We start from the raw sequence: 25,706 nt of genomic DNA on the forward strand, positions 1-25,706 counted from the left end.
ACCTTTGATTTGTTGTCAAATGACGTATAAAAACAGTAACTTGTCAAACTTGTGGCTTTTTTGCGCTAAAAATTAGTCAGAATGATCAAAGTGGCCGATAAAACTGACTACAGGACAAAAGTTTGGTTCAGGATAAGTTTGTTAGCTACTGATGCTATAAATTTACTGTATAAAATGATGAAGTAATGGATGTCTTACTGTAGAGATGGTTGGTTTTTGGTGTCCAAAACCTCATGATTATTTGATTTATTGTCACATGACAAATAGAAACGGTAATAAATGTCCAATATATGGCTTTTTCGGCTTTAATCAATCATGATAGTTGCTTTTATTTGTCGTTACATTGGTGAGTTTGGGGTTTTATTGTGTTTTTTTGGAGCGTTTGTGTCCAAAGTGTTTGTGTTGGAATGAAGCGGTTTGATGGCAGGTTGGGTTTGGTTTTCTAGTTTTCTGGAGGTTTAATTTACTCTTTCTGTGCGTCGAGGTGGATGTTTCTGTCGTGGTGTTTTGGTCTCGGTGAACAAAGTGAACATCAGATTTTTGCCTGTTTTACTCTAAAAATAATCCAAACAGTCGATGAAACTGATTAGTGAGCAAAGGTTTGGTTCATGAAAGGTTTGTTGGCTGTTGATTTTGTAAATTTGCTGTATAAAATGATGAAGTAATGGATGCTTTACTGTAGAGATGGTTGGTTTTTGGCATCCAGAACCTCAAGATGTTCGGTTTGTTGTCACATGTGACGTATAAAAACAGTAAGTCTTCATGTTTTAGAGCCTTAACTGATCAAATTTGTGGCTTTTTTGCTCTAAAAATGAGTCAAAATGATCGAAATAGATGATGAAACTGACTACAGAACAATGGTTTGGCTCATGATTAGTTTGTTAGCTATTGGTGATATAAATATACTGTATAAAATGTAGTAATGACAGTTCATTGTAGATATGTTTGCTTTTGGTGTCCAACATCTCAAGATGTTTGGTTTATTGTCACATGATGTATAAAAACAGGAATAAATGTCCAATGTGACGCTTTTTTGGCTTTGATCAGTCATAATAGTTGAGGCATTTGTGTTGGAGTACAGCAGTTTGATGACAGGTTGGGTTTGGCTTGCTGCTTTTCTGGTTGTCTTATTTGCTCTTCTGTGCGTCGAGGTGGGCTTATCTGTCGTGGTGTTTTGGTCTCGGTGAACAAAGTGAACATCAGATTTGTGCCTTTTTTTTCCCCTGAAAATGAGTCAAAACGATCAAAGCAGTCGATGAAACTGATTACAAAACAAAGCCTTGGTTCATGATAAGTTTGTTAGCTTCTGATGATATAAAATGGTGAAATAATCGCATTTTATCGTAGAGATGGTTGGTTTTGGTGTCCAAACCGTTATGATAGTCTGGTTTATTGTCATGTGATGTATGAAAACAGTAAATCCTCACGTTTAGAGCCTTGACTTGTCAGATTTGTGCCTTTTTTCCTCTAAAAATAACTAAAAATAATCAAAGCAGTTGCTGAAACTCATTACAGACCAAAGGTTTGGTTCGTGACAAGTTGCTTGATGCTATGAATTTACAGTTTAAAATGGTGAAGAAATGATGTCTTACTGTAGAGATGGTTTATTTTGGCATCCAAAACCTCAAGATATTTGATTTATTGTCACTTGATGGAATAAAACTGTAATAAATGTCCCATATGTGACTTTTTCGGCTTTAATCAAACATCTATCCATTCTCTATACACCACTTTATCCTCACTAGGGTTGCGGGGGGTGCTGGAGTCTATCCCAGCTGACTCGGGTGAAGGCAGGGGACACCCTGGACAGGTCACCAGTCTGTCACAGGGCTACATTTACAGACACACAATCACACTCACATTCACACCTACGGACAATTTAGAGTAACCAATTAACCTCAGCATATTTTTGGATTGTGGGAGGAAGCCGAAGTACCCGGATAAAACCCACACATGCACAGGGAGAACAAGCAAACTCCATGCAGAAAGATCCCAGGCTGGGATTTGAACCAGGGATCTTCTTGCTGCAAGGCGAAAGTGGTAACCACCATACCACTGTGCAGCCCTTTTCATCAATCATGATAGTTGTTTTTATTTGCCATTATGTTGGTCAGTTTGGGGTTTTTATTGTGTTTTTTTGTGTTTGAATAAAGCGGTTTGACGGCAGGTTGGGCTTAATTTGCTCCTTCTGTGCGTCGTTGTGGGTGTTTCCGTCGTGGTGTTTTGGTGTCGGTGAACAAAGTGTGGTAAACTGGCTGAATGCCGCCGCTGTGTTTCCTCTCTGGGTGTGGAGGTCGACTGGCACCGACTTCACTAGGCGTTTTGTTTCTGCACATCCAAGCCTCTTCTTCTTCCCCTTTTTTTTTTTTTTTTTTTTTTTGGGAGCTCCCATCCTCCATCCCTCCCCTCCCCCAACATCCCCCGTCCTCCCCCACAGCAACCTCCTCGTCCTCCCGATTGGTCTCGGTTCATATATGCAAACATCAGACAGGAAGCGGCGCCGAGGGAGTCCTGATTCTGTCTCCGCCACGTCTTCCTCTTTTCACCCACATGTGTAATAATGAAACCAAAGCGCCTGCCGATGGTGCGTCTGCAGAAAACTGACCTATATTTGTTGTTTTTTTGACTGCAGATTCCTGTTTTTTTAGGGTTTAGGTGTTTTTTTTTGTTTACATCCGCCGCCTCCACACTCGCTGCCTCCTCCAGAGTTTCTGGCTCCGGATTGGCAGATTTAAAGGCTGCAGTTTGACAGATCCTCAGACTGCCGCTGCCAAATCCCCAAGAGTGAGACTGACATGATTTAAGGAGCTTTTGTGCATTTCTTCTTCTATCTGCTTCCTTTGAATTTTTCGGCTTTTTTTTTTTTTTTTGCCCCCATTCCATGAATCTCATCTGCAGCATCTCACCAGAACTGCTTCCAAATTTCATTTAATATTTGAGTTTTTTTTTCCAGCATCCAGTCGTTAAAAAATGCAGCATTTTCGCCACGTATGAATGCTGGAGGTTGTTTCGTCCATAAAAGCCCAAAAAATGTCCTCAAATGTTTTATTTTGTCCAAAATTATTCCGTTTGCTCTCACTGAGGAGGACAGAAACCAAAGAATCCATTTGATTTAATCTATTAATGGTTGCGTCTTTGTGAATTTTATTGTTTTCTCTTGTTTGTGTTTCTTTTGTGAATGAATTCTGGTGGCAGCTAATGAATATTTTAATTGTTGTTTAGTCTGTAAATCATTTTCTCCGTTGGTTGTTTGATCTTTTTAAAGCCCCAGAATGTCCTCAAACATCATGTTTTGGCTACAATTTAAAGATATTCAGTTTGTTGTGGGAATATTCACATTTAAGTCGCTGGAATTCAGAAAATATTTGGTTCCTGTGGATTACGACAGCAATGAATAATTCATTTAATCAATTTCTCGGTTGTTTCTTTGATCTATAAAAGCCAAAAAAAATGGTGAAAAATGCTGATGGCTGTTTCCAAAAATTGACTATTTCTTGTTTTACCCAAAGATATTCAGTTTATTGTAAAAAAAAAAAAGGAGGAAAAAAACAGAAAATATTCACATTTAAGAAGCTGGAATGAGAGAATTTTACTCTTTTCGCCTTTAAAGCCAATGAATTGGTTTCATCTAATGACTTTATTGACCGTTACGTCTCACCAAACCTCTTTCCAAATTTGGTTCATTTAACTGATGTCTCAACAACCGTTTGTTGAAAACTGCAGCGTTTCCTTAAAGAATGAATTCTGGTGGTAACTAATGGATATTTTTATTGTTGTTTCATCTGTAAATCATTTTCTCAGTTGGTTCTCTCGTCTATAAAAGCCAAAAAATGGTGAAAAATGTTGATTGCTGTTTCCAAAATGGCACATTTCTTGTTTTATCCAAATATAATCAGTTTAGTGTCGCATAGAAGCAAAGAAACCGGAAAATATTCTCATTTAAGAAGCTTCAATCAGAGAATTTACACTTTTATTGTTCTAGAATGGATCGATTAATTGTTTTGTTTCTCACCAAACCTCTTTCCAAATAGGATTTACTGAATATTTGAATATTTTCTCAGCATCTAGCTGTCAAAATTTTCAGTGTTTTCTTGATAAATGCATACTGGTGGCAACTAATGAATCTTTTTATTGTTGTTTCATCTGGTATTCATTTTCTCAGTTGTTTCTTTGGTCTCGAAAAGCCAAAAAATGTGAAAAATGTACATCGCTGTTTCCAAAAAACACCAAAATGGACTGTTTCTTGTTTTAGCCAAATATATTGAGTTTATTGTCACAAAGGAGGAAAGAAACCAGAAAACATCACATTTAAGAAGCTGAAATGAGAGAATTTCCACATTTAGATACCAAATGCATGAATAGTGTTTCAGTATCTGGTTGTCAAACGTTGCAGCGTTTCCTCAGTGAATGAATACTGGTGATGGAGACAGCAGCTGAAGATTAATTTCATCATTTTCTCTGTTGATTTTTGGTCTATAAAAGCCAAACAAAGCATTTTTTATTTCCAAAAAAGCCCCAGAATGGCAGATATTCAGGTTACTGTCATGGAAGAGGAAAGAAACCAGAAAATATTCACATTTAAGAAGCTTGAATCTGACAATTTTGACAATTTCTGTCCCTCAAAACCAATAAATTGCAGCTTTACTGCTGTTTTTATGTCTGTCCTCGCTGCTCTTTGGTCTCCAGATCACTGGTCACGGCAGGTTTTCTCTAGTTTTTCAGGCAAGGTGTCCCAGAACAGATGATCTGCTGTTGCTTTATTAAAGCCCAGATTGAACAGACAGATGCTCAACACCTCTAATCCCATTTCAGTTTGACAAGATCTGAAAGGATCAGAGCCCGTTAGCCTCCGAGTTAAAGCTGCAGATCTGCCGAGGAGGCCGGGAGGCTGCAAACTAAAGCTCCAATAGAAAGTGAACAGAATTAACAGCTTTAATCCTGCATCACACTCAAACTACATAAAGAAAACCCATTGGAGTCAGAGTTTAAAGTGTCCTGAATTAGCAGAAAGACATAAAGGGGAGTTCTTAAAAGCTGAATTAGTAAAAACTACACCCGACTGATTGATTTATTGTCACATATGACGGATAAAAACAATAAAATTTCCAAATTTTTGGAGGCTTGACTCATCAGATTTGTGGCTTTTTTGCTCTAAAAATGATCCTAAAAAGCTCCATTAAAAAAAGTGACAAAAAAATAGACTAACAACACAAGCGAGACAAAAGAAAGACAAAACGACAAAAATGATGCACAAAACTGTGAATAAAGCGAAACACAAAATGAGAAGAATAAGACAAAAATGCAAGCAGGACAAAAAAACACAACACGACAAAAATGAGAAAGAAAACAATGAATAAAGCAAAATACAAAATGACAAAAACAAGACAAAAAACAAATGTGAGAGAAAAAGAAACACAAAGCGACCAAATATGAGACAAACGACAGAAGTCAGGCAAAAAAAGACAAAAAAACAACAAAAACAAGACAAAATATTACAAAAATGAGACACAAAACGGCCAAAGCGAGAAGCAAAACGGCAAAAAAAGAGACAAACGACACGAAACAAAGAGACAAAAAATTAGACAACAGAGTTAGAAAGTCACCAAAAATGAGACAAACAACAAAAATGAGACAAGAAATAACACGAATGACACAAACGAGACAAAAAATACAAAGGTGAGAAACAAAATGACAAAAAGTAGACAACATAAGCGTGACAAAAACACAAAGCGACAAAAACAATGAATAAAGCAAAACACAAAATGACGAAAATAAGACAGAAAACACAAATGAGACAAAAAGGAAACACGACAAAAACGAGAAGCAAAACAACAAAAACAGTCTGACAAAAAAAACGACAAAAATCAACAAAAACAAGATGAGGCATAACAAAGTGAGACACAAAACAACAATGAGCTGTGAATAATTTTTCTTTATATTCAAAGCAACTTGTCATGGACGAGAAATTATTTTTTGAAATGTATAGTTTTACAAATTTACAATTTGCAGTTAATGTCTTCTCTGTAATTTTCTCTTCACAAAGTCGGGCTGCATGTTTGACACCCCTGGTGTAAACGGTCAGAGGAAGTTCCTAAACGCCGTCTGCTGAATTATTCATGCGTCTTTCTTTGATTACAGTCACTCTGGCTGGAGATGAAACGGGAGACGGTGGATCCTCTGCTTTCCTTCAGAGGTCACTTTGGCTGAAACTCCTCCAGGTCTTCTAGGATTATTACCGTCACAGATTTATTTACTGAAATGTGTCTGGTGTTTCCTCCTCAGCTCCGTGGTTTCGCTGCTGGGAGTCAGAGGAGCCTCTTCAAGGATCAATACGAGAGCTGAACCCACAGGTGAGTCCATGAAGGTGTTATATTGTGGAGAAAACACTGAGATGTGGAGATAAATTCACTAGAAACGTCTTATTTACAGTAGTGATCTACAGGTTGCTCTGTTACATTAAACAGCATCATTATTTGCTTCAGAAATTGACAGAAAACAGTGAAAACTGCTCCCTAAACCACTAATTTTATTCATTATTCAATTATCTGTCTATTGTTTTCTGTCCTGTGGTTTATTATCGACTTAATTAGTCCATAAAATGTCGTAAACTCGTGAAGATTTCCAGTCATCAGTCCACAGAGACTTGAGTAAAGTTGTTTGTTTTGCCCAAAGAAGAACCTAAAACCTCCAAATTTCAAATTTATCACAAGCAAATCTTCACATTTGAAAGCTGAAAACACGAAATTTGAAGCTTTCTTTGCTTTAAAAATGACTCTTTGATTAACAAAATTTCAAGATTTCAGTTTACTTGCTGCATCAAAACTTAGATATTTGATTTATTCTGACATATGAACCACGTAAGCAGTAAATCATCACATTTCAGAGGTTTTACTCATCTAATTGGTGGCTTCTTTTGCTCAAAAAATAAGTGAAAAGATTCTTTAATTTACAAAAATTACAAGATTTTCATTTGTATTGGGTCCAAAATTCAAGATATTTTATTATTGTTAAATGTGACAGAAAAAAATGTAAATTTTCTGAGTAAAAACTACACGTTTGTAGGTTTTTGCTCTTAAAAGGACTTAAAGATTCTTCAATTAACACAATTATACAACTTCAGTTTACTCTGTTTCAGAAACCTGAAACAACTTGATTTATTGTTGGATGTGACATAAAAACATGTGAAAATGTGAAATTTGTGGCTTTTTGCCTTTAAAATAACTTAAAAACTAATTACTCATTAATGTTTGTTGGTTATTGACAGAAAATATGTGACAGGTTGCTGATTTTCTTCCATAAAACGTGACATAATGGTGAATAAATGTTGTTTCCAGTGGAGCTGCTGATGACTTCAGCTGCTTTCTTGCATCAGAGCAACACAGGACTTTTGATTTCCTAATTTCTATAAAAACATGTGAGAAGTTGCACACAGAGAAGCTTCTGTGTGTTTTTTTTGGTGGTAAAATGTGTGAAAGAAGCTGCAGCTTTTTGTGGTTCTGGTTCACGAAGCTTCTCAACTTCTGCTTTCAGTTTCCCGTCAGTCATCAGGTTTCTGCTTCTGTGTGAAAAGTTAAAGTTGCTGCAGTTTTTTAGGAGGACGCTTCGGCTGTTTACTTCCAGGAGAACACATGATTGAGCCGTTTGTTTCCTGTTTGGAGCTCAAAGCTGCTCTGTGTTGACGTTTCTAATAGAGAAGCTGCTTTAAAGAGCCTCAACAAGAAGCTTCTGATGTTCAGCCGTCTGTTTGTTTGCTTCTTTTTTCACTTTCTTCATTTTTATCGTGACTTACAGTCGGTCTGCTTTGATCTTATGGAGCTGAAACAGAGACAGTTTAGGTTGTCGTTGAAAAAAATGGAAGTGAAAATGCCATTAAAATGTTCAGAGCTTTTCTTTGCGTCTGTTTCAGAGACAAATATTTCAGACGCCTAAAGAGGGACAGAAAGTTGTCTTCGAATAAACAACTTTGAAACATCGTTAAAAAATAAATTTGTCTGAAAAAAAAACTTAGTAAGAAAATTTGTCTGTGAAAGCAGACATTTTCAGTGACAAATTTTATTTTCAATGACGACCTGCAGTGTCCTTGTTTTAGCTCCATCCTATCTCTGCTGCATTTCTTTAGATTTATGTCAGAAAAGACAGGAAAAGCATCATTTTATTGTTCAGTCAAAGCAAATGTTAGCAACACCACGATGTTATCTCATTATGAAACCTCTGCTGTCAATGAATCTGACAATATTTCTGCAGTTACTTGATTTTTTTTGCCTAGAAACACGAACCTGCATCTGAAAAAGTCTTTAAATTTACAGAAAAATGCAGATTTTTGTAACAGAGAAGCTGAAACTAGACGACATTTAGCATTTTTGACATATTTACAGAATAGATGACGAGTTGGAGATTTTTTTTACTTCATAAAATGTCAAAATTATGAAGAAATTATGCTCATGGTGAAACTATTTGCTTGTTGTGTAAGATGTTTGATTTCTTATTGTTTTTGACCTATGAAAACAGCACATTACAGTAACCTGCTTATTTTCTACTGAAATGAGCAACAAGCTGCATGTATTCATAAAATTTCTCAAAATATATTTGCTGCTGTTTGTAGGTGCTCTGACATGTTGGTTGTTGAACTGTTTTTGAAGTTAAAATGTGACTTTTTGAACAAAATGCAGCCACAGTGACAACTCCTTTAGCTTGGTGTCACTTAGGTTCACACTGCAGGATAAAGTAACCCAAATCCGATTTTTTTTTTTTGCCCCTGTGCGACCTGTATCTGATCTTTTCATGACAGTCTGAACGACACAAATCTGATTTTTTTCAAATGCGACCCAAGCCACTTGGATATGTGGTCCTACTTCCGATACGTATCGGATCTTTTGCCATGTGACTTCAGTCTGAACGGCCAGGTCACATTTATCCGACCTATACGTCATTGGTACACGACAAACGTCACTATTCTACGTTCAAGCAAAACACGTCTTCGGGCTTCCGAAGACGTGTGTCTTGCCGTGAGAGTTAAAAAGAGGCGCTCACATATGTACGTAAACGTCGCCCTTGTCATTTGAAAATTCTGAATGAAGTCTGCATCTGTGAAGCCTCTCACATCACTATCCCACCACTCCTGGCTACGACTCCGCACCCACACAGTTGTCTGGACAGACGTTGCTGCCACTGCCCCACAAAACGCCAGGGCCAAAATCCTGGCTCCCTTCCTTCTTGACCTTCTCCTTAAAACGATTAAGTTATAAATATGCTGGCTCCGGCTGGACAACAACTTTAAAATGGCCAGAGATGCTCTACTGTTAGCGTCCATGTTTACTTCCATAAACACTGAACAGGCTCTTTGCGTGTTGTTGTTGTGTCCTCTTCTGTGCATGCGGAAACTTTTGGGTCGTGTGAGGTTCACACAGGAGATCACATACAAGTCGCATTTAATTGGAAATGTGAACGAACTTGCAAAAAAATTGGATTTCACAAAAAAATCGAAATTGAGCATTAAGCCCTGCAGTGTCAACGTAGCCTTGGTTTACACTTCTTTTTGTTGTCATTGCAGCTCTGCACCGAAATTAATCAATAATCTCCAGGAAACATTCAGTATATGTTAAATAAGCAGTTTCTATTCGGTTAAAGGTGTGACAACGTGATGGTTTTCACAAGTCTGTCCAAAAATAATGCATTCTTCTTGGGAAGTTGCTGATTTTCTCATGAAAATAGCACCAGCAATTGTTCGATTAATGACAATGTGGTTAATAAACGTGATGTTGACTGTGCTACCTTCTAATTCTCCCTGTCTAATAAGTGAAACTGGTCGTATTTTTGTACAAAGGTCAGTTTCGATCGACTATTGTTCGCTCTTTTGAAGTTTAAAAAGCCCTACAGCATTTCAGGTGGACAGTACGGCTTCAATTGTTAACGGGGCTTTTATTGTGAAATATCTGCAGCTACAATATACCCAACAATGGCTGGATGAGCTCAAAGGATCAGAAAGAATGACTCAAAAGCTGCCATTGAAGCCTGATAAACTCACATGGTCCATTTGCTGGAAATATTCAGTCTTTACAGCTCGTGGAAGGCCGTTTATTATGTAAAACCAGGAAGTTCATCCAGGTCATCTGTGTTTATACCAACTTAAAGAACCACGGGTTTTATCCGAGGAAATACAGAAATAGACACATTTCAATAATCTATTGTTAATTTTAGTAGAATCATTTCCTAAAATGTAAAGATTTGCTGTTTTAAAGGACAGTATATTGACTTTTAAGATAAGTGATTTATTGTTATTTTTACCTATAAAAATGATGAATCGTCACATTTTAGAGTCTTGATTTGTCAAATCTGTGACTTTTTTGCTGTAAAATGACTTAAAAGGTTCTTCAGTACTCAGTATAATCCAAATAATTGAGTAGACTGATGGCAGATCTTCACAGTTGAGAAACTCAATCAGTCAATTGTGGAAATTGCTTTATTCACTGCCGTGTTTTTTAGTTATTTACAGAATATGTGACAAGTTGGAGATTTTTCTACTTCATGCAATGCCACAAAATTGTGAATAAATGTAAAAATATTTGACTTATTGTTATTTTTTACCTATACAATTTGTGAATCGTCACATTTTAGAGTCTTGACTCATCAAATTTGTGACTTTTCTGCTGTAAAAATAACTTAAATGAGTCTTCAAAACAGAATTCTGAAAATAGTTGAGCAGACTGATGGCAGATCTTCACAGTTGAGTCAAAATGATCAGTCAATGTTTCATTCACTGCTGTGTTTTTTTAGTTATTTACAGAATATGTGGCGAATTGGACAAATGTTGATTTGTTGTTTGTGAGCTATAAAAACAGCGAGTCCTCACATTTTAGTGGCTTGACTCAACAGATTTGTGACTTTTTTTGCTGTAAAATGACTTAAAGGAAAATTCACAACACAATATAATCAAAATAATTGAGCAGATCTTCACAGTTTAGACAAAACTATCAATCAATCCTGATAATTGTTTCATTCACTTGCATTTTTTTAGTTAATTTCAGAACAAGTTGCAAATTATTTACTTCACAAAATGCCACAAAATTTCGAATAAAAGTTAAGATATATAATTTATTGTTATTTTTGGCCTATAAAAACAGAAAATCATCATATTTAAGACTGTTGATTTGTCAAATTTGTGACTTTTTTGCTGTAAAAATGACTTAAAAGGTTCAACACACAAGATAATCCAAATAATTGAGCAGATCTTCACAGCTGAGACACAGTCAATCAGTCGTGAAAATTATTTAATTGTTGCATCCAATACCTGATAATATTTGATTTCTTTTTCTATATGAAGTATTAAAGCAGTAACTCATCACATTTCAGAGGCTTGAGTTGTCAATTTCTAACTTTTTTTGCTTTAAAGATTCTCTAGTTAATAAACTAGAAGATTTCAGGTTGCTTGTTGTATCTTAAACATAAAGATAATGTGATTAATTGTCACATGTGACGTACAGAGCCAGTAAATCTTGATGTTCTCACAGGTGAAGATGTCAAATTAGTGGGTTTTTTGCTTCAGAAGTGACTCAATCATTAAAACTGTTTCTTTGCTATTGATTGAATATTTAATAGACTGCAGATCCTTTACTTTGAATAAATGTTGTTTTCTATGCCAGTAAACTGAATATCTTCTGTTTCTGACTGAAGATTGAAGTATCTGCTGCAGGAACCGGTCTGTTGGTCCGGTTAATTAAATAATCATTAGCTGCAGTCCTGTTTTAAAGGAGGAGCTGATGAATAATGACTGAACGCTCTCTGATCGGACTCTTAAATCCGCTGCTAGTTTCACATTTGTTTCAGAGGAGCTTCTTTCTTCATCGAGGCTTCAAAAGGAAGACTGGACCTCGTTCTCCTGTTATATTTAGCATCACTTTTGTTGCTGTAATTTCCTCCGCGAACGTTCTCAAACACAGAGGAGACGTTTCTGCCCGGAGCTCCGACATGCATTAGCGAGGAGGGAAGCTGGTATTTATAAAACACTCAGCTTCAGCCTCATGTCTGCTTCCGATCCTCGATGGGCCGCATTGATCAGGCCTCCATTATACGTCAGGTCAATAAAGCAGCTTCACTTTGGACGCTGCTGCTGCTGCTCAGGTTCGCAGCTCGCGGGACGCTGATGTTCAATAATCTTCCTGTAAACGCTCTGCAAACAGCTCCGGTTACACGAGGCCTGGCCGAGTGTTTCCCATCAATGCGTTTTACTCTCAGCGTGTTTGTTGTGTTCAGCTTCAAGGCTCGGCACTGTTTGCTTTGCTAATGCTGCTACCAATAACATAAAGCCAACACTGAGGACTTAACAAACTGCTTTCATTCAGATTACTGGTGCTTTTCTGTATTGTAATGATTGATTCCAGATTTCTTAGAGTTACTATAACATGCAGCATCCGACAACCACTTTAAAAAAAGATGCATTTTAAGGTGTTTTTTCCGAAGTTTCTCGTCAAACAAACGTCTGTTTTCTGTCTGCTCGCACCATCTGATTATCTGATTCCAATCTGAATGCTGATCTGAGTTGCCATTTCCACAATTTAGCATAACTTTCAACCTTATTTTAATCTAAATTGATGTGTTGCATGCAAATGATCCCTTTGTGTAGTTGACATGAATGGAGAAATTAGCTTTAGAAACCAAAACTGTTGTAATATCCGACTGTAAATATGTTTATTTCTGCCGTGAAGTTGGACATTTAAGCGTGGTGGTCTCTGGAAATTGCCATACTTTAGAATCAACCTCTAGTGGTCATTAAAGGAACTGCGGTTTTTGATTTCTTAGCTCTGAAGGTTGCTGCTTGATGACGAATTACATGTAAAATGACTGACAGACTGTGCAGCTTTCTATTTTGTGTTAGCATTCTTTAGCTCATCCATTTGGCTTTGGATTTGGAGATGAAGCTAATAAATAATTAGGGCTGGACCCGAATATCCAAATACTGCCTTCCCTCCGCCTTCGGCCCACATCGGCTCATATCGGCTCATCCCGTCGTGTGATCACATAAACATATACGCATATGTCTATGTGCTCACCCCCTCCTCCCCCCAGACGAAAATAGGAATATTCGGAGCTCGTCTCTTCCCTTTGCCTTCGGCCCACTTCGGCTCACTTCAGTTCATCCCGTCGTGTTCGGCTCATCTCGGCTCCTCCATTCGTGTTTGTAAACACCACCCGAATGGCCAGGTTGCTGCCGACTCTGACGTCATGCTTCAATTCGTTGCATAAACACAAGACAAGATGCTGAAGACCGCTGTTTGGGAATTCTTCAGTTTAACTGAACACAAAACGAAGGCAGGTTGCAAAATTTGCGTCCAGGAGACCAGACGAATGGATCCGAATACTCAGGCGGGTCTTCTCCGGTCCGGGAGACCAGACGAATGGATACGAATATTCGAACCAGAAACCACTATTTGGGCCAGCCCTATAAATAATGTGTTCAGCTGATTACTGGTGATTTCTGTGCTTGTCATGTTTTATTAGATACCACATTTTTTTAGACGACAAATAGTAGTTTCTCTAACGTGCAACATCCAACAACCACTTCTTTTCTTCCTTATTTTCATGTGTAACATCACGTGATTTTTACAAAAGCTGCATTTTAAGGTGTTTTTTCGTAGTCTCTCGTCATACAAACATCTGTTCTCTGTCTGCTCGCACCATCTGATTATCTGATTCCAATTTACAGTCAATCACAAAGCCTATAAATCTGATCTGAGGCCGAGACAGCAGCCATTTCTGCATTTGTGCATAACTTTAAGCTTTATTTTAATCTAAATTGATGACTTATATTCACATTTTCACCTTGTGTAGTTGTTATAAACAGGGACGTTAACTAAAGAGACCAAAACTGTTTTAATATCCAGCTGTAAATATGTTTCTTTCTGCTGTAAAGTTTCACATTTTAACATGGAGGTCTATAGAGATTAACTTGCTTCAGAACCAGCCTCTAGTGGTCTTTTAAGGAACTGTAATTTTTGGTTTCTTAGCCCTGAAAGTTGCTGCTTGATGAAAACTTGCATGTAAAATGACTGACAGACTCTGCACCTCTGTGTTAGCATCCTTTAGCTCATGCATTTAGCTTTGGTCTTGGAGACGAAGCTAAAGACTAGCAGGTGAACACGGTAGAGTAATTAGCCAACAACTAAAACGGCTAAATAGAGAATGAACGCTGGATTGAGTCCAGGTCTAAACACTCCAATGTTTAAAAAAGGTTAGATTTACTCCAGCTGGCTGCCGCAGCTTTCAGCCGACATTAATCAATGGGAGTGAACGCTGCGTTTCTTGGGGACTATTCTGAGCCGTGGATTAATCCAGATTTGTGGGAATTTGTAGCAGCAGCACCGTGTATGTGGGACTGAGTTAAAATAAGCCAGAGTGTGTTTGAATGGCAGAGAAGGAGCGGTGGAAGTGTGACTCACTGAGGCGGTTTTAATCATTTTGTGGCCCTGGAGTTCCTGCTGGCTTCAGCGTTTCCTTTCATTGGATCTGATGATGATAAGAACACTGAATTTCAAATGAAATGTAAAAAAAATCTTAAAATATCACAAAGCTTTTGATGCCAGTTTTAGCACTTAGATATATTCTGCTGACTTCCTGCCCTGAATGTTGATGAAGAAAATAGCGCATCCTGTTGCTATAGACACCCGTAGAGTCAGTCTTTATCCATTACCTTGTCATTGATTACTCCCTAACATCTGTTGTCTACCAGACCTCCTGGTTCAGTCACCATTTGTCACTGATTAGCAACTATATGCAAACTAAGCACTATTCTTTTCTGTATTTCCATGCTGTCCCCTCTAGGGCTGAAATGATTCATCGAGTTATTCTATTAATTTAATCACTAAAATTCTTGGAGGCAGAATTCTCTGAATCGAGACTCTGTTTAATCCACTACATAGTAGACCCCAGGTCACTAAAGTGTTCCGGACCCAGACTTCATCCTACACGGACTCTGACCTATAATCAGGAAATTAGGAGGGGATTTCAAAGCTTCCATTTTAACCAGTGAAGCTTTTCTAGTGTTTACGTCGTTTATCAGATCAGAGGCTGAACTATGAAGACAGTTTAACAAAGTCAGACTTTCTTTGTGTGAGTCGACAAAAACTAAAACCTCAGAGTTAACAGCTATGAAGGTGGTTTTCTACTTTCTTCTCATAATGAAGGAAATCACTTTAATTTGTGGCCAAATCAAAGTCAAACTAAAGTTACTGATTGAATATTCTCTGTAATCAATACTAATAAACTGATCAGTTTTCTTATTTGTGTTCTATCAGCTGCAGTAGCAGCAGTTTAAACAAACCAAACATAAAAACATATTTATGTGATTTCTGCATCACCAACTGAATACATGTGAGGTTCCCATGGCTTTAGTTTTAGTTAAATACACCTGTACTACACTGTAAATGTACAAAACACCGCAGATGTCCACTCGTGTTCCACCAGGACGGTTATTTCTGTTGCACAGCACGCTCACTTCCTTTTTTGATGCTGTAATCCCAAGCGCAGAATCCAGTTACCCAATTAGTCTCCAGAATAATCAATAGAATACCCGATTGCTGCATTAATCGATAGCTGCAGCTCTACTGTATAAGATGTTTTACTCTGAACATGCTTTGGTCGACTCACGCTCTGTTGTGGTAACTCGATACTAATAAACACCCCCTACAGCAAGACTTTGGGTAAATTTCTGCTCGTGTTCTTCATGCGTTTAATGAACGCAGTTGTTTTTTTGTTGCACTTTTCATGCAGGATTTTTTTTTAAAAAAGCTGCATCTTAAGGTGTTTCATATATTCACTCGTAAAATAAACATCTGCTCTCTGTTTGCTATGTCACCTGCAGAATCTAAACTCATGAGTTATATTCAAATTATAACTCATGCAGTCGACATTTAGCCTAGCCGCGCTAGACAACCCACGGCAACGAATTTTATTCTCTGCCAGGGTGGGTCTAGTTACCCTCCATAAAGCTCGAGGCTGGATTCTCCTAAAACTGGCCGGACCAATCACCATGAAGTGTTGAGTCAGAAGGCGGGCGTAACGAAGTGACGTCAGAGGCGTGACGATTCTGACAGAAACAACCAGCGCACAATAAACAGTTATCTTTCGACTCGGCTTTGGCCACAGCCCTTAAAGATTTGAAGCTAAAATTCAACTTGAAAGATAAACAAAGGACGGCACTGAAGTGTTTCATTGAGAAGAAAGACGTATTTGGACTTATGCCAACGGGATATGGCAAATCCTTAATATACCAGTTGGCTCTGCTGGTTGGGAAGCTAATGGGACTTAGCCACAATCCGCCGGTGCTCTCGGAACTACGTCAGCCTATTCATTGCGTTGATTGGTTGTATACTTACCCAATTGCTGCAGAGGGATTTGATAGACAACCTTTTAGCCCGCCTCCCTCCCTGTCGAGCTTCCCTAGACCCTTGTGCCGTCAGAAACGTGGGCGTAGCATGGCTAGGCTAGTCGACATTGGCTTTGGAGACCAAAACTGTTATTTATATCAGGCTGTAAATGTGTTTATTTTTGCTTTAAATTTAAATATTTTAACATGGAGGCGGATGGAGATTGACTCATTTTAGAATCAGCCTCAAGAGGTCATTTCAGGAACTGCAATTGGAGTCATTTTTCAGACTCTGAGGTACTACATTTCTGCACGTTTCCTTCATGCGTTAAGCGAACATGGCGGTTTGTTTGTGTCTCATGTCCAAGTCAAGAAACGCCTCAGTGTGATCCAGTTCCCCTGATTGGCCTCCAGCCACAGAATCAGCCTCGTCTCATCCGCTCTAATGACTCCTTAAGATGTGACGCTTGGATCTGGGTCCATGTTGACACGTTTACTTCCCGTCTACAGAGACTCACCTGGACCTGAGCCCGCTGCCGGCCTTAAGCCCCGCAGAGCTCCGAGCTCACAGATCGGGCAGCCGGCGCTCAGCGTGGGGCTGCAGTTTGATCCGTGGGTTTATTGGAGCACAGGAATATGGACACAAAGGCTTATCTCTGTACACAGTCGGTGTGTCTGAAACAATGCAGGATGGATGGATTAACACGTTTGCACAGTAATCCTCAACATATACTGGGATGTAACAGCAAAGGGCTCAGTGGCAGAATTTTATTTGTTTTGCATTCAGGCGACTAAACTGTGACGTGGTGTTGAATCGAGATGCTGCTGCTGTCTGATAAACGGAGCGAGAACGTGCTAATAAAGTTAACTGTGATGGGAAGCAGATCTGTTGGTTTTGAAGACGGGTGGAATTCAGACAGTCAGCAGGAGCAGAAACATTCAGATCATGGCTTTAATCAGCGATGCTAATTGATACGTGGAGGGATCGCACGCGCTTTCTTTAATATGCATGATGCTAAACTGAATATTTCATTTGAATATGGGGGTTGGGCTCATTAATTCAGGGTTTGAGGGAAAATTCGGAGCATCAAACGCTTTTTCTCCTCTCCTCTCAATTTATTCCTTTATGTTACAGTGAAAATGTCTATTCATGCCAAGGAAAAATCCAAAAGTCCAGAATATAAGTGATGAATATAAGTCAATTTTCCACAATAGATTGAGCAGTTATATGAGCTCAGAGTTCATATTTACACCTGGTGGAGTAGAAAAACAACAACAAAAGACCCGCCTTAGCTGGAGGCAAATTTAAAATTTCCATGATTTTAGGTGTTTTTTGAGAGCATTTTTTCCGCAAACGAAACAAAACCAGACATGTTTCAGGCTGAAAAATTACCAGCAGGTTATTAAATAACAATAGAAAGTCTTTTGGTTAAAGAGCCCTACAGTCAGCCAGAACTTAAATCATTTCCAATAATAAAATGTATTTCTCAGCAGTTTAGATGATTAGCTGAGTCATTAATGAATTAAATTAGTTTATTATTTTTGTTATTATTATTATTAGTAGTAGTATTTTAATTGTATATCCGGACAGTTATGTATATATACCGGGCTTTGCAAAAGTTTTGTTACACTCGGTTTCGTGATCTTTAGAGACGTTTACATGTCGGAGTGAAAAATTCCATTAAATAAACTGAAAGTTCTACCTTATAGGCAGGTGTCCTTAATGCAAATTTTTTCTCCGGTGAAGTTGTATCAAGATGGAAGTCAAAAGAGTTGAGATATCTGCTCTCCTTTGTGCTGAACATCAGCCGGATGACCGTCCACAGAGTTGCGGAGAGGCTAAAGAATGGTGAAGATCTTTCAGGTCTTCACCATTCTTGAAAGATCACTGAAAGATCTTCACCATTCTTGAGCCTCTCCACGACTCTGTGGACGGTCATCCGGCTGATGTTCAGCTGCTTGGCTCTGTCAGACTTGTTGTGGCCAGCATGAAGGAGAGCAGATATCTCCACTAATATTCTAATATATATGTGTATAGAAACTGTTGTTGCATGTCGCTGTAAATCTGCTGATGTTCATTTTGTGGCCGTCTGTGTTGCAGATGAGAACAATGTCTGATGAGACAGAACAGAGAATGTGTGACGAGGAGTTCGGCTCGGACGAGGAGGGCGAGGAGGCCGACGTGGAGTCATACCTGGAGGACAACAGCAGCGAGCTGATGGACCGACTCCGAGAGCTGGAGGTCAGGAAGCTGCAAGAACCCCCGAGAAAACTGGAGCTCATGTCTGACAGATGTTCACCGCTGCAGCTGGCTATCGAGTAGTCATATGTGCCCAATAAATGCTACGATTATATTAATATTTCATGTGATTTTAATGTTTCATTTCTTCATTTTGCAGGCAGAGAATTCGGCTCTGATGTTGGCTAATGAGAGTCAGAGGGAAGCTTATGAGAGATGCTTGGATGAGGTGAGTTCATGTCAATCTGCTCTGTGAACTCGTTGTAGAGACAGAAACTCATGTAAATAAGAATTTACATACGACAAATATCGCTTAATTTAGCGCAGCAGTCCCCAACAACCGGGCCTCACAGAAGGAACAAAAACATTTTGTTTTTCATTGAATTTTCCTGTCACTTCCGTCTGTGCTTGTTTCCCGGACTTTGCCAATGTCACTGCCTCCAAAATACATAAAAATAAACTTCTCTGGAGAGCTTCTTTGAAAACAGAAGAAAAATTAAATACACATTCGGCAATAAAAAATAATTTTGTTAGTTTAGAATGCATTTTTTAAATATAAAAAACTGTTATTATTTGTTATGTGTGAGATGACCGTCTTGCTTGAAACCAATTTGTGGTGCATAAAAGGTTGAGGAGTGCTGATTTGGTGTATGAAAGGGTTTTTCCAAAACTGGAGGACATTTGGGCGTCAAACTTTTTAAAAAATAAACCCTCTCCTTTACAATTTAAATAAAATTTTAACCTTTTTATTTGAGATTCAATTTGGTCATCGGGGGTGGGACGAGAAAAATGACATTTTAAGGGGAAATCCAGACAATCTTTTCTCCTAGTTTTTTAAGATTTGGAGAAGTACATTTGCACAACAACTGCATGTGTTAGTGTTTTGTACGTGGATTATTTGACGTTTGATGGGGGGACGTAAAATGTCCTCCAATCCTGGAATGACCCAAAAGTAAACGCGCACTCCAAAGTTGCAGAAAGTGAAATCAAGGGATTGTAAGATCCAAGAAGTGCTAAAAAATACTTAGATTATGCTGGGATATGCAAATAATCGCCTTTGAATGTACAAGATTACATACTATGTGATGAAATGTGCAGAAGTTTGATAATAATCCCGTTTACCACCCATTAAATGTCCTCTTGTGTCCTCAGGTGGCAAACCACGTGGTCCAAGCTCTGCTCAATCAGAAGGTAGCATGAAGCTGCATCTGTGTTTGGATTTCCTTTGATTTGACATCGTAGATGGAAGTGCTTCATTAGATCTATGTGTTGGTCTCTGAACAGGATCTGAGGGAGGAGTGCATCAAGCTGAAGATGTTGGTGTTCGACCTGGAGAGACAGAACCGAGCGCTTTGTGAGCTTTTTCAGCAGAAGCTGCCAAACCATCCGACCGCTCACTACCAGGTAAGACTGCAGTCCTGCATGTTTTTAGATATTCAGCTCAGAGAGGGGAGGAAAAGTCAGACTGAAGAGAGGTAGCTGTGCAGCAGTGTCAGAATAGCAAGAAGGAGGAGGAGGAGGAGGAGGAGTAGAAGAAGAAGGTGAAAAGGAGGAGGAGGAGTACAAGAAGGAGGAGAAGAAAAAAGAGGAATAATAGAAGGAGAAGTTGAAAAAGGAGAAGATGATGATGATGAAAAGGAGTAGAAGGAGAAGGAGTATGAGAAGAAAAAGAGGATGAGAAGGAGTACAAGAAGAAAGAAAAGAAGGAGAAGAAGAACGAGGAGTAGAAGAAGGTGAAAGAGAAGAATTATGAGGAGTAGAAGCAGAAAATGAAGAAGAAGATGATGAACAAGGAGGAAAGGAGGAGGAATACGAGAAGGAGGACAAGAAGAAGGTAAAGAAGGAGAATAAGAACGAGGAGTAGACGTAGAAGGAGAAGAAAATTTTTGTATTATTTGGTATAGATACAGTTAAAGCTGATCATGTTGGGTTCTATTTAAACTACTTTACCTGCTGGGTAATTCAATCTGTCACTGTAAATACTGTGTGAGTGCAGAGCTCTGATTCTAAAGAAAACATGACGCTGCTAATTTATTTTTCATCTCAACCTCATTCTTTCACTCAGTAATGGATCCCTCTCTGCTGTACATTGTTGCTGCAGATGCCAGGACAATGCAGCTCCTGGTTGTCTGTCTGTACAATAGTCTGCAGTGTGTACGGCGGCCTGATAATTGCCTCATGAATCTCCTGTTACAGGTCCAGGCGGGACCCCTCCCAGAATACAATGCACAGCTGCACAATGACTCGGCCAAACAGGTGGAGCCTGCACAGACCGAAGCACAAGCCAAGGTGAGGTTTATGTCGCTTTAAGTCGGAGTTTCAGACTGAGTCACCTCAGTTTCACCTCAGGAATCTGGTCTGGGATCTGGGTTTAGGAGTTTACACATCCAGTCTGAAGCCTCCCTGATAATATCAAACATGTTTGGTATTTCAGAATCAGAAATGCTTCATTAATCCCTGAGGGGGAATTATTTAGGTTACAGTGAACAGTACAAAATATATCGTTAAACCTAAGTAGAAAAACATGTCCTAAAAATTAAACACTATAAACATAAATGTAAAATGTGCATGAAAAACAGTAAGTATATACAGCTAACATTACAAGACAACAGTTTTGAAAATATTTTATGATTATGGGGGGTGGCTTTCCTATTTTTACACATATGTATTGCTAAAAAAAAAGTTTTTATTTATTATTGATATTATTAGACTAACCTCCACATGACTGTCATTCTAGTAAATAAAAGTTTGTTTATGCATTTTCTTATAAAATTAAAGAACACAGGCATGTTAAGGCTTGTGCAGTCATATGGAAATCACCTGACCTGAAACCACTTCTTTTGACTTTATAGGACTAGTGCAATGATTTTAATACTATTTAAAGATTTGTAAGGTCACTAAGATCGAAGAAAAGATAGAAAATTGCACCAGTCTAACCAAAATATGAAGTTTCTCCCCATTTGCACAATGTCACCTGATTTCAAAATCTGTAGTGTGAGCTGGGCCTTATCAAACTGTAAGTAGAAACAGAGCTATTGTATCATAGCCTGTGAATGAACAATCTCCTCTTGTGTGTGACGTCAGCGCTGCTCTGACATTTACTGTGTTTTCAGCTATTGTGCTTTTAAAAATAACCTTGCTGCTAATCTCCCCAGCACTCATTTCCTGCATGCATGCACTCAAAGGTCTTGATGAAGTGAATTGTTTGTTCGGCACTGAATAGTTTGTTGATGTTGCTCTTTCTCGTCCACAGGGAAATGGCTACCGCACACAGCACGCCTCCCCGGGCCCTCGAGGCCCCGCCACCTCCATGGAGGCCCTGTCCCCCTTCTTCAAGAAGAAAGCACACATCCTGGAGGTCCTACGGAAGATGGAGGAGACTGACCCCCTCAAGTTCCACCCATCCACCACGAGCTTGTCTTTCTGCGACTACAGCCAGGTGCTCATGTCCACGGAGGCTGTTCTGGCCACCGCCGACCCCCTACCGCTACAGTGCAAATCCCACCACACACACTGTCACTGCTCCTGCTCGGACGCCGACACACACCAGCACGTCAACGGTGACGGGGCGGTGAAGTGTGAAGGAGGGAACACCTGCTGTTTACACTGCAAGAGGAGCCCGGACAGCCCTCCAAAGCCATGCAACCATGTCTGTAGTCCCTCGAAAGCCACCCAGAGCCACGTAGTTCCTGCAGCTGCTATGAGCGAATGTCACAGTAAGACCAGAACAGGAGAGTCTGTAGCCCCGTCGAAACAATGCACCAAGAATGAAGCCCACCAGCAACCAACAGGCGCCGCCGGCCACTCATCAATCACAGAAGCTGAGGTGATGGCAGCAGGACAGGAAAACTCTGAGAGCAGTCTGAACGCTACTGCCTCCGAGGAGCTCACTGGTTTCTGTGCCAGTTCTGTTAGGGAGAACCAGCCGATGTCCCACTGTGACACAGATTCAGGCAGCGGTGCCCATAATGGCCTCTCTGCTCTGAACGACTCCTCAGCCGTCCCCGAGAAAGACGACATCGACCAGGAGGCTTCATCTGTGAGAGCCGGCGCCTCTGTCAGCCCCAGCCCCTCCTGTCTCAGCGATGTCAAAGCCGCCGCCATTAACTCGCCATCCAAGCTGCTCAAGTTCCTGAAGATTCCTTCGATAGGCGAGAAGTCCCAGGCTTCGACCTCCGCTGTCCGTCTGAGCCCCCAGCTTACCCGCAACTCCAGGATCCCCTGTCGCACCAACAACTATGAGGTCTACCACTCTCCTGTTCCCACCCGCCGAGCCACCACCACCGAGCGGTGCCGGCAGCCTCCACCTCCACCCTCCAGGTCTGAGTCCTACCCAGCCACTCACTCTGCACCGACTTCCCCTCCGCAGATTGAAGACGCCAGCTTGCCACCCGCTAAGGAAATAAGCTACAGCAGCCTCTCGGCACCCAAAGCCTGCGCCGGCTCCAAGGTTGGGGCATCCACGTCCTCGCCCAAAGTTTCACAGAGGATCCCTCATTATGAAAATGTCTCTGATGTGTCCATGGCCTCAAGAGAGGAGGAACCAACCCAGAGCCACGAGAAAAGAACCACTCTTCCATCTCAAACAAAGGCGAACGGCGGCGAGAGGAAGCTTGTTAAGTCGCTACCAGAAAGCGTCCTTCACCCACCTCCTCAACAGAAGGAGTCATCCTCGTCGACGTCAGAGTCCACATCAGACGAGGAGGAGGATTCAGACAGTCCGATGTGGGTCAATCACCACAGTCTGCCCAACTCCTCCGCCCTCAGCAAAACTCAGAGCAGAACTAACTACTCACGAACCAGAGAGAAGGAGGCGGACATGCCGAGCTCTGAGGTTGCCCAGCCTCCTCCGCCTCCAACCAGGAGGACCGACTCCTCGTCTATCCCCAAAAGGCCCATGGCTGGGGCTGCAGCGGCGAGATCCCAGGCCGACTCCAGCCACCACGCTTTCAAAGACAGACTGGCAGCGCTGGGAAAGCTGAGGAGCTCTGAGGATTTACAGGTCGGACTCAGGCCGGTCGACACCGTTAATGAAGGTACCTATGAAGAAGGAAGAAGCAAGACAGCGGAGAGGCCCATGGAGTTCCATAAAGAGGAGCAGAGACATTCAAAATACACAGACTCTTTGGATGGTAAGCCTAAAAGTAGCGGCGTTGGTTTGAAGTATCAAGCATCGTCTCAGGTTTATGAACAGGCAGCAAAATCTTCTGTGGTCAAACAAGAACTGTGTGTGACCAAACCAGAAGGATCCAAGAGCAAAATAGGTTTGCCATCCCCCAATGCAGACGCTCCACAGGTACTACGCAACAACATCAAGTGTCCCGGATCCCTGAATCTGGGCTATAATGTCAAAGCCGGCGTTGGTCCTCACAGTAGCAGCAGCCCCAACAAAATCCCCCCGAAATCGCCGTCCAAACCCTGCCAGGGTCCGTCCGTCCACAGAGGGGGGAAGCCCTCAGAGACCCCTCGTTACTCATCCAAATCAGAAGAAAGGACCAAGATCAGCGGTAAAGGGAAGAAGAACCCGATGTACGGAGACAGCCTCCCGCCCCCGCCTCCCAGACCGCCGACATCCGAGGGGGAGAAGCAGCTGCAACCGGTGTCCACCCTGCAGTCCGCCATCGAGCAGAAGGTGATGAAGGGCATCGAGGAGAATGTGCTGAAGCTGCAGGAGCAGGACAGAGGAGGGCAGGGCGGCGAGGTCAAGCAGAAGGCCTCCAACGGCATCGCGAGCTGGTTCGGCCTGAAGAAGAGCAAACTGCCAGCGCTGAGCCGGAAGACCGACGCCACCAAGGCGAAGGACGAGAAGAAGGAGTGGAAGATCAACATCCCGTCGGTGGGCAGGGACTCGGTGAAGATGGCCAGCAGGTGTAAAGAAGGCGTGGAGGGTCTGAACATCTCAACTCTGATGGAGAAGGCTGAAGGTTTGAGGAGGGCGCTGGAGGAGGAGAGGGCTTATGTGGAGAGGTCGGGCAGGGGTCACTCCTGTGAGGTGGTGATGGACCAAGCTCAGGGACAACTGGCGGTCATGTACAGGGGAGCACGATCCGACAACTTCATGCAGCAGCTGCTAAACAGGTGAGGAAGGCTGGTCTGTAACTGACTGTGGCTTTGAAGGAGCATGTACTGTTCTCGCAGAGACATAAAACCCCTGCAACGCATAAAATCTTAGATGTTGAGTCAAGTAGCATTTTTATTTCACACTGTGTTCCCTCCAACTTGCACAAAAAAACATATTAGGGCTGCATGACTTGGGGAAAATACATTATTGCATTATTGTGAGCAGATTTTGTGATCGCTATTCCCTGTAACAGAAAAAAACGTGATGAAGCATTACCACAAGATTATATCAAAAGTACTGATGCAACAGTTTAAACCCTTAATCAGGCATAATGCAACCTGTCTATGCTAAGTTGCAGCTTTCATGGTTCGCCAATAGCATTGTTTTCATTTTTGATGTGTAATTTATTAATTATTAAACTGGAATATATGTGCATGTCTTGTTTTTTTGGTTAAGACATCTGTCAAGAGATAAATAAGACCATTTTTATGTTGTGAGGACATTTCTCAGATCAGATTAGTCAACAAAAATAAATCATTTTTCTCGCCAGCATTGCATTTTCTTATTCCATTTCACTTTTTTCCTACAGAATTTCCTTTGTGGTCGATAAATTTCTTTTTTTATCTTAATAGTTTAGACACATAATAAACCAGACAGTTGACTTTGTGTTTAATCCAGCAAAATCCTTCACAAACAACTTCTGAGCTGATAAGAATAAAACTATTCCACTCTATGCTTACACAGTTTTCTCTCTAATAAAAGATGAAACTGAGCAGATCTCATGATAGTTATAAATTACGACTGCAACAGCAAAACAAGCTCATGAACCCATCAGTGACGCAGCCTGTAATAAGTAACAGCCTTCTTCTATTATATCATGAAACTTTCCTATCACATGTATGCTGCTCTTGAATTAAAAGTTCTTTAAAGTCCCACTAAAGAGGCTGTTGTTGCTGGAGGGAGGAAGCTCAGCCGGCGTTACCGCAAAGGTTCCAACAAACTCCCCGACTTAGACATAATAACAGCTGGAGGAGATCAGGTTGTTGAGA

General features: G+C 40.5%; 1 protein-coding gene across 2 annotated transcripts in view; it reads left to right on the forward strand.

The window, feature by feature from the left end:
* Positions 1 to 25,706, forward strand: part of nckap5l (NCK-associated protein 5-like) — a 63,093-nt gene that overhangs the window by 30,331 nt on the left and 7,056 nt on the right. For both annotated transcript variants that reach the window (XM_022202786.2, XM_022202787.2), the window contains exons 2-8: positions 6,283 to 6,350; positions 18,459 to 18,599; positions 18,757 to 18,825; positions 19,749 to 19,787; positions 19,881 to 20,000; positions 20,793 to 20,885; positions 21,850 to 24,674. In XM_022202786.2, the coding sequence (XP_022058478.2) occupies positions 18,459 to 18,599; positions 18,757 to 18,825; positions 19,749 to 19,787; positions 19,881 to 20,000; positions 20,793 to 20,885; positions 21,850 to 24,674 (3,287 nt within the window). In that variant the 5' untranslated portion in view covers positions 6,283 to 6,350. The remainder of the gene's footprint in view (positions 1 to 6,282; positions 6,351 to 18,458; positions 18,600 to 18,756; positions 18,826 to 19,748; positions 19,788 to 19,880; positions 20,001 to 20,792; positions 20,886 to 21,849; positions 24,675 to 25,706) is intronic.

The sequence above is a fragment of the Acanthochromis polyacanthus genome, chromosome 6 (genome assembly GCF_021347895.1).
Source record: "Acanthochromis polyacanthus isolate Apoly-LR-REF ecotype Palm Island chromosome 6, KAUST_Apoly_ChrSc, whole genome shotgun sequence".
Taxonomy (NCBI): Eukaryota; Metazoa; Chordata; class Actinopteri; family Pomacentridae; genus Acanthochromis; species Acanthochromis polyacanthus.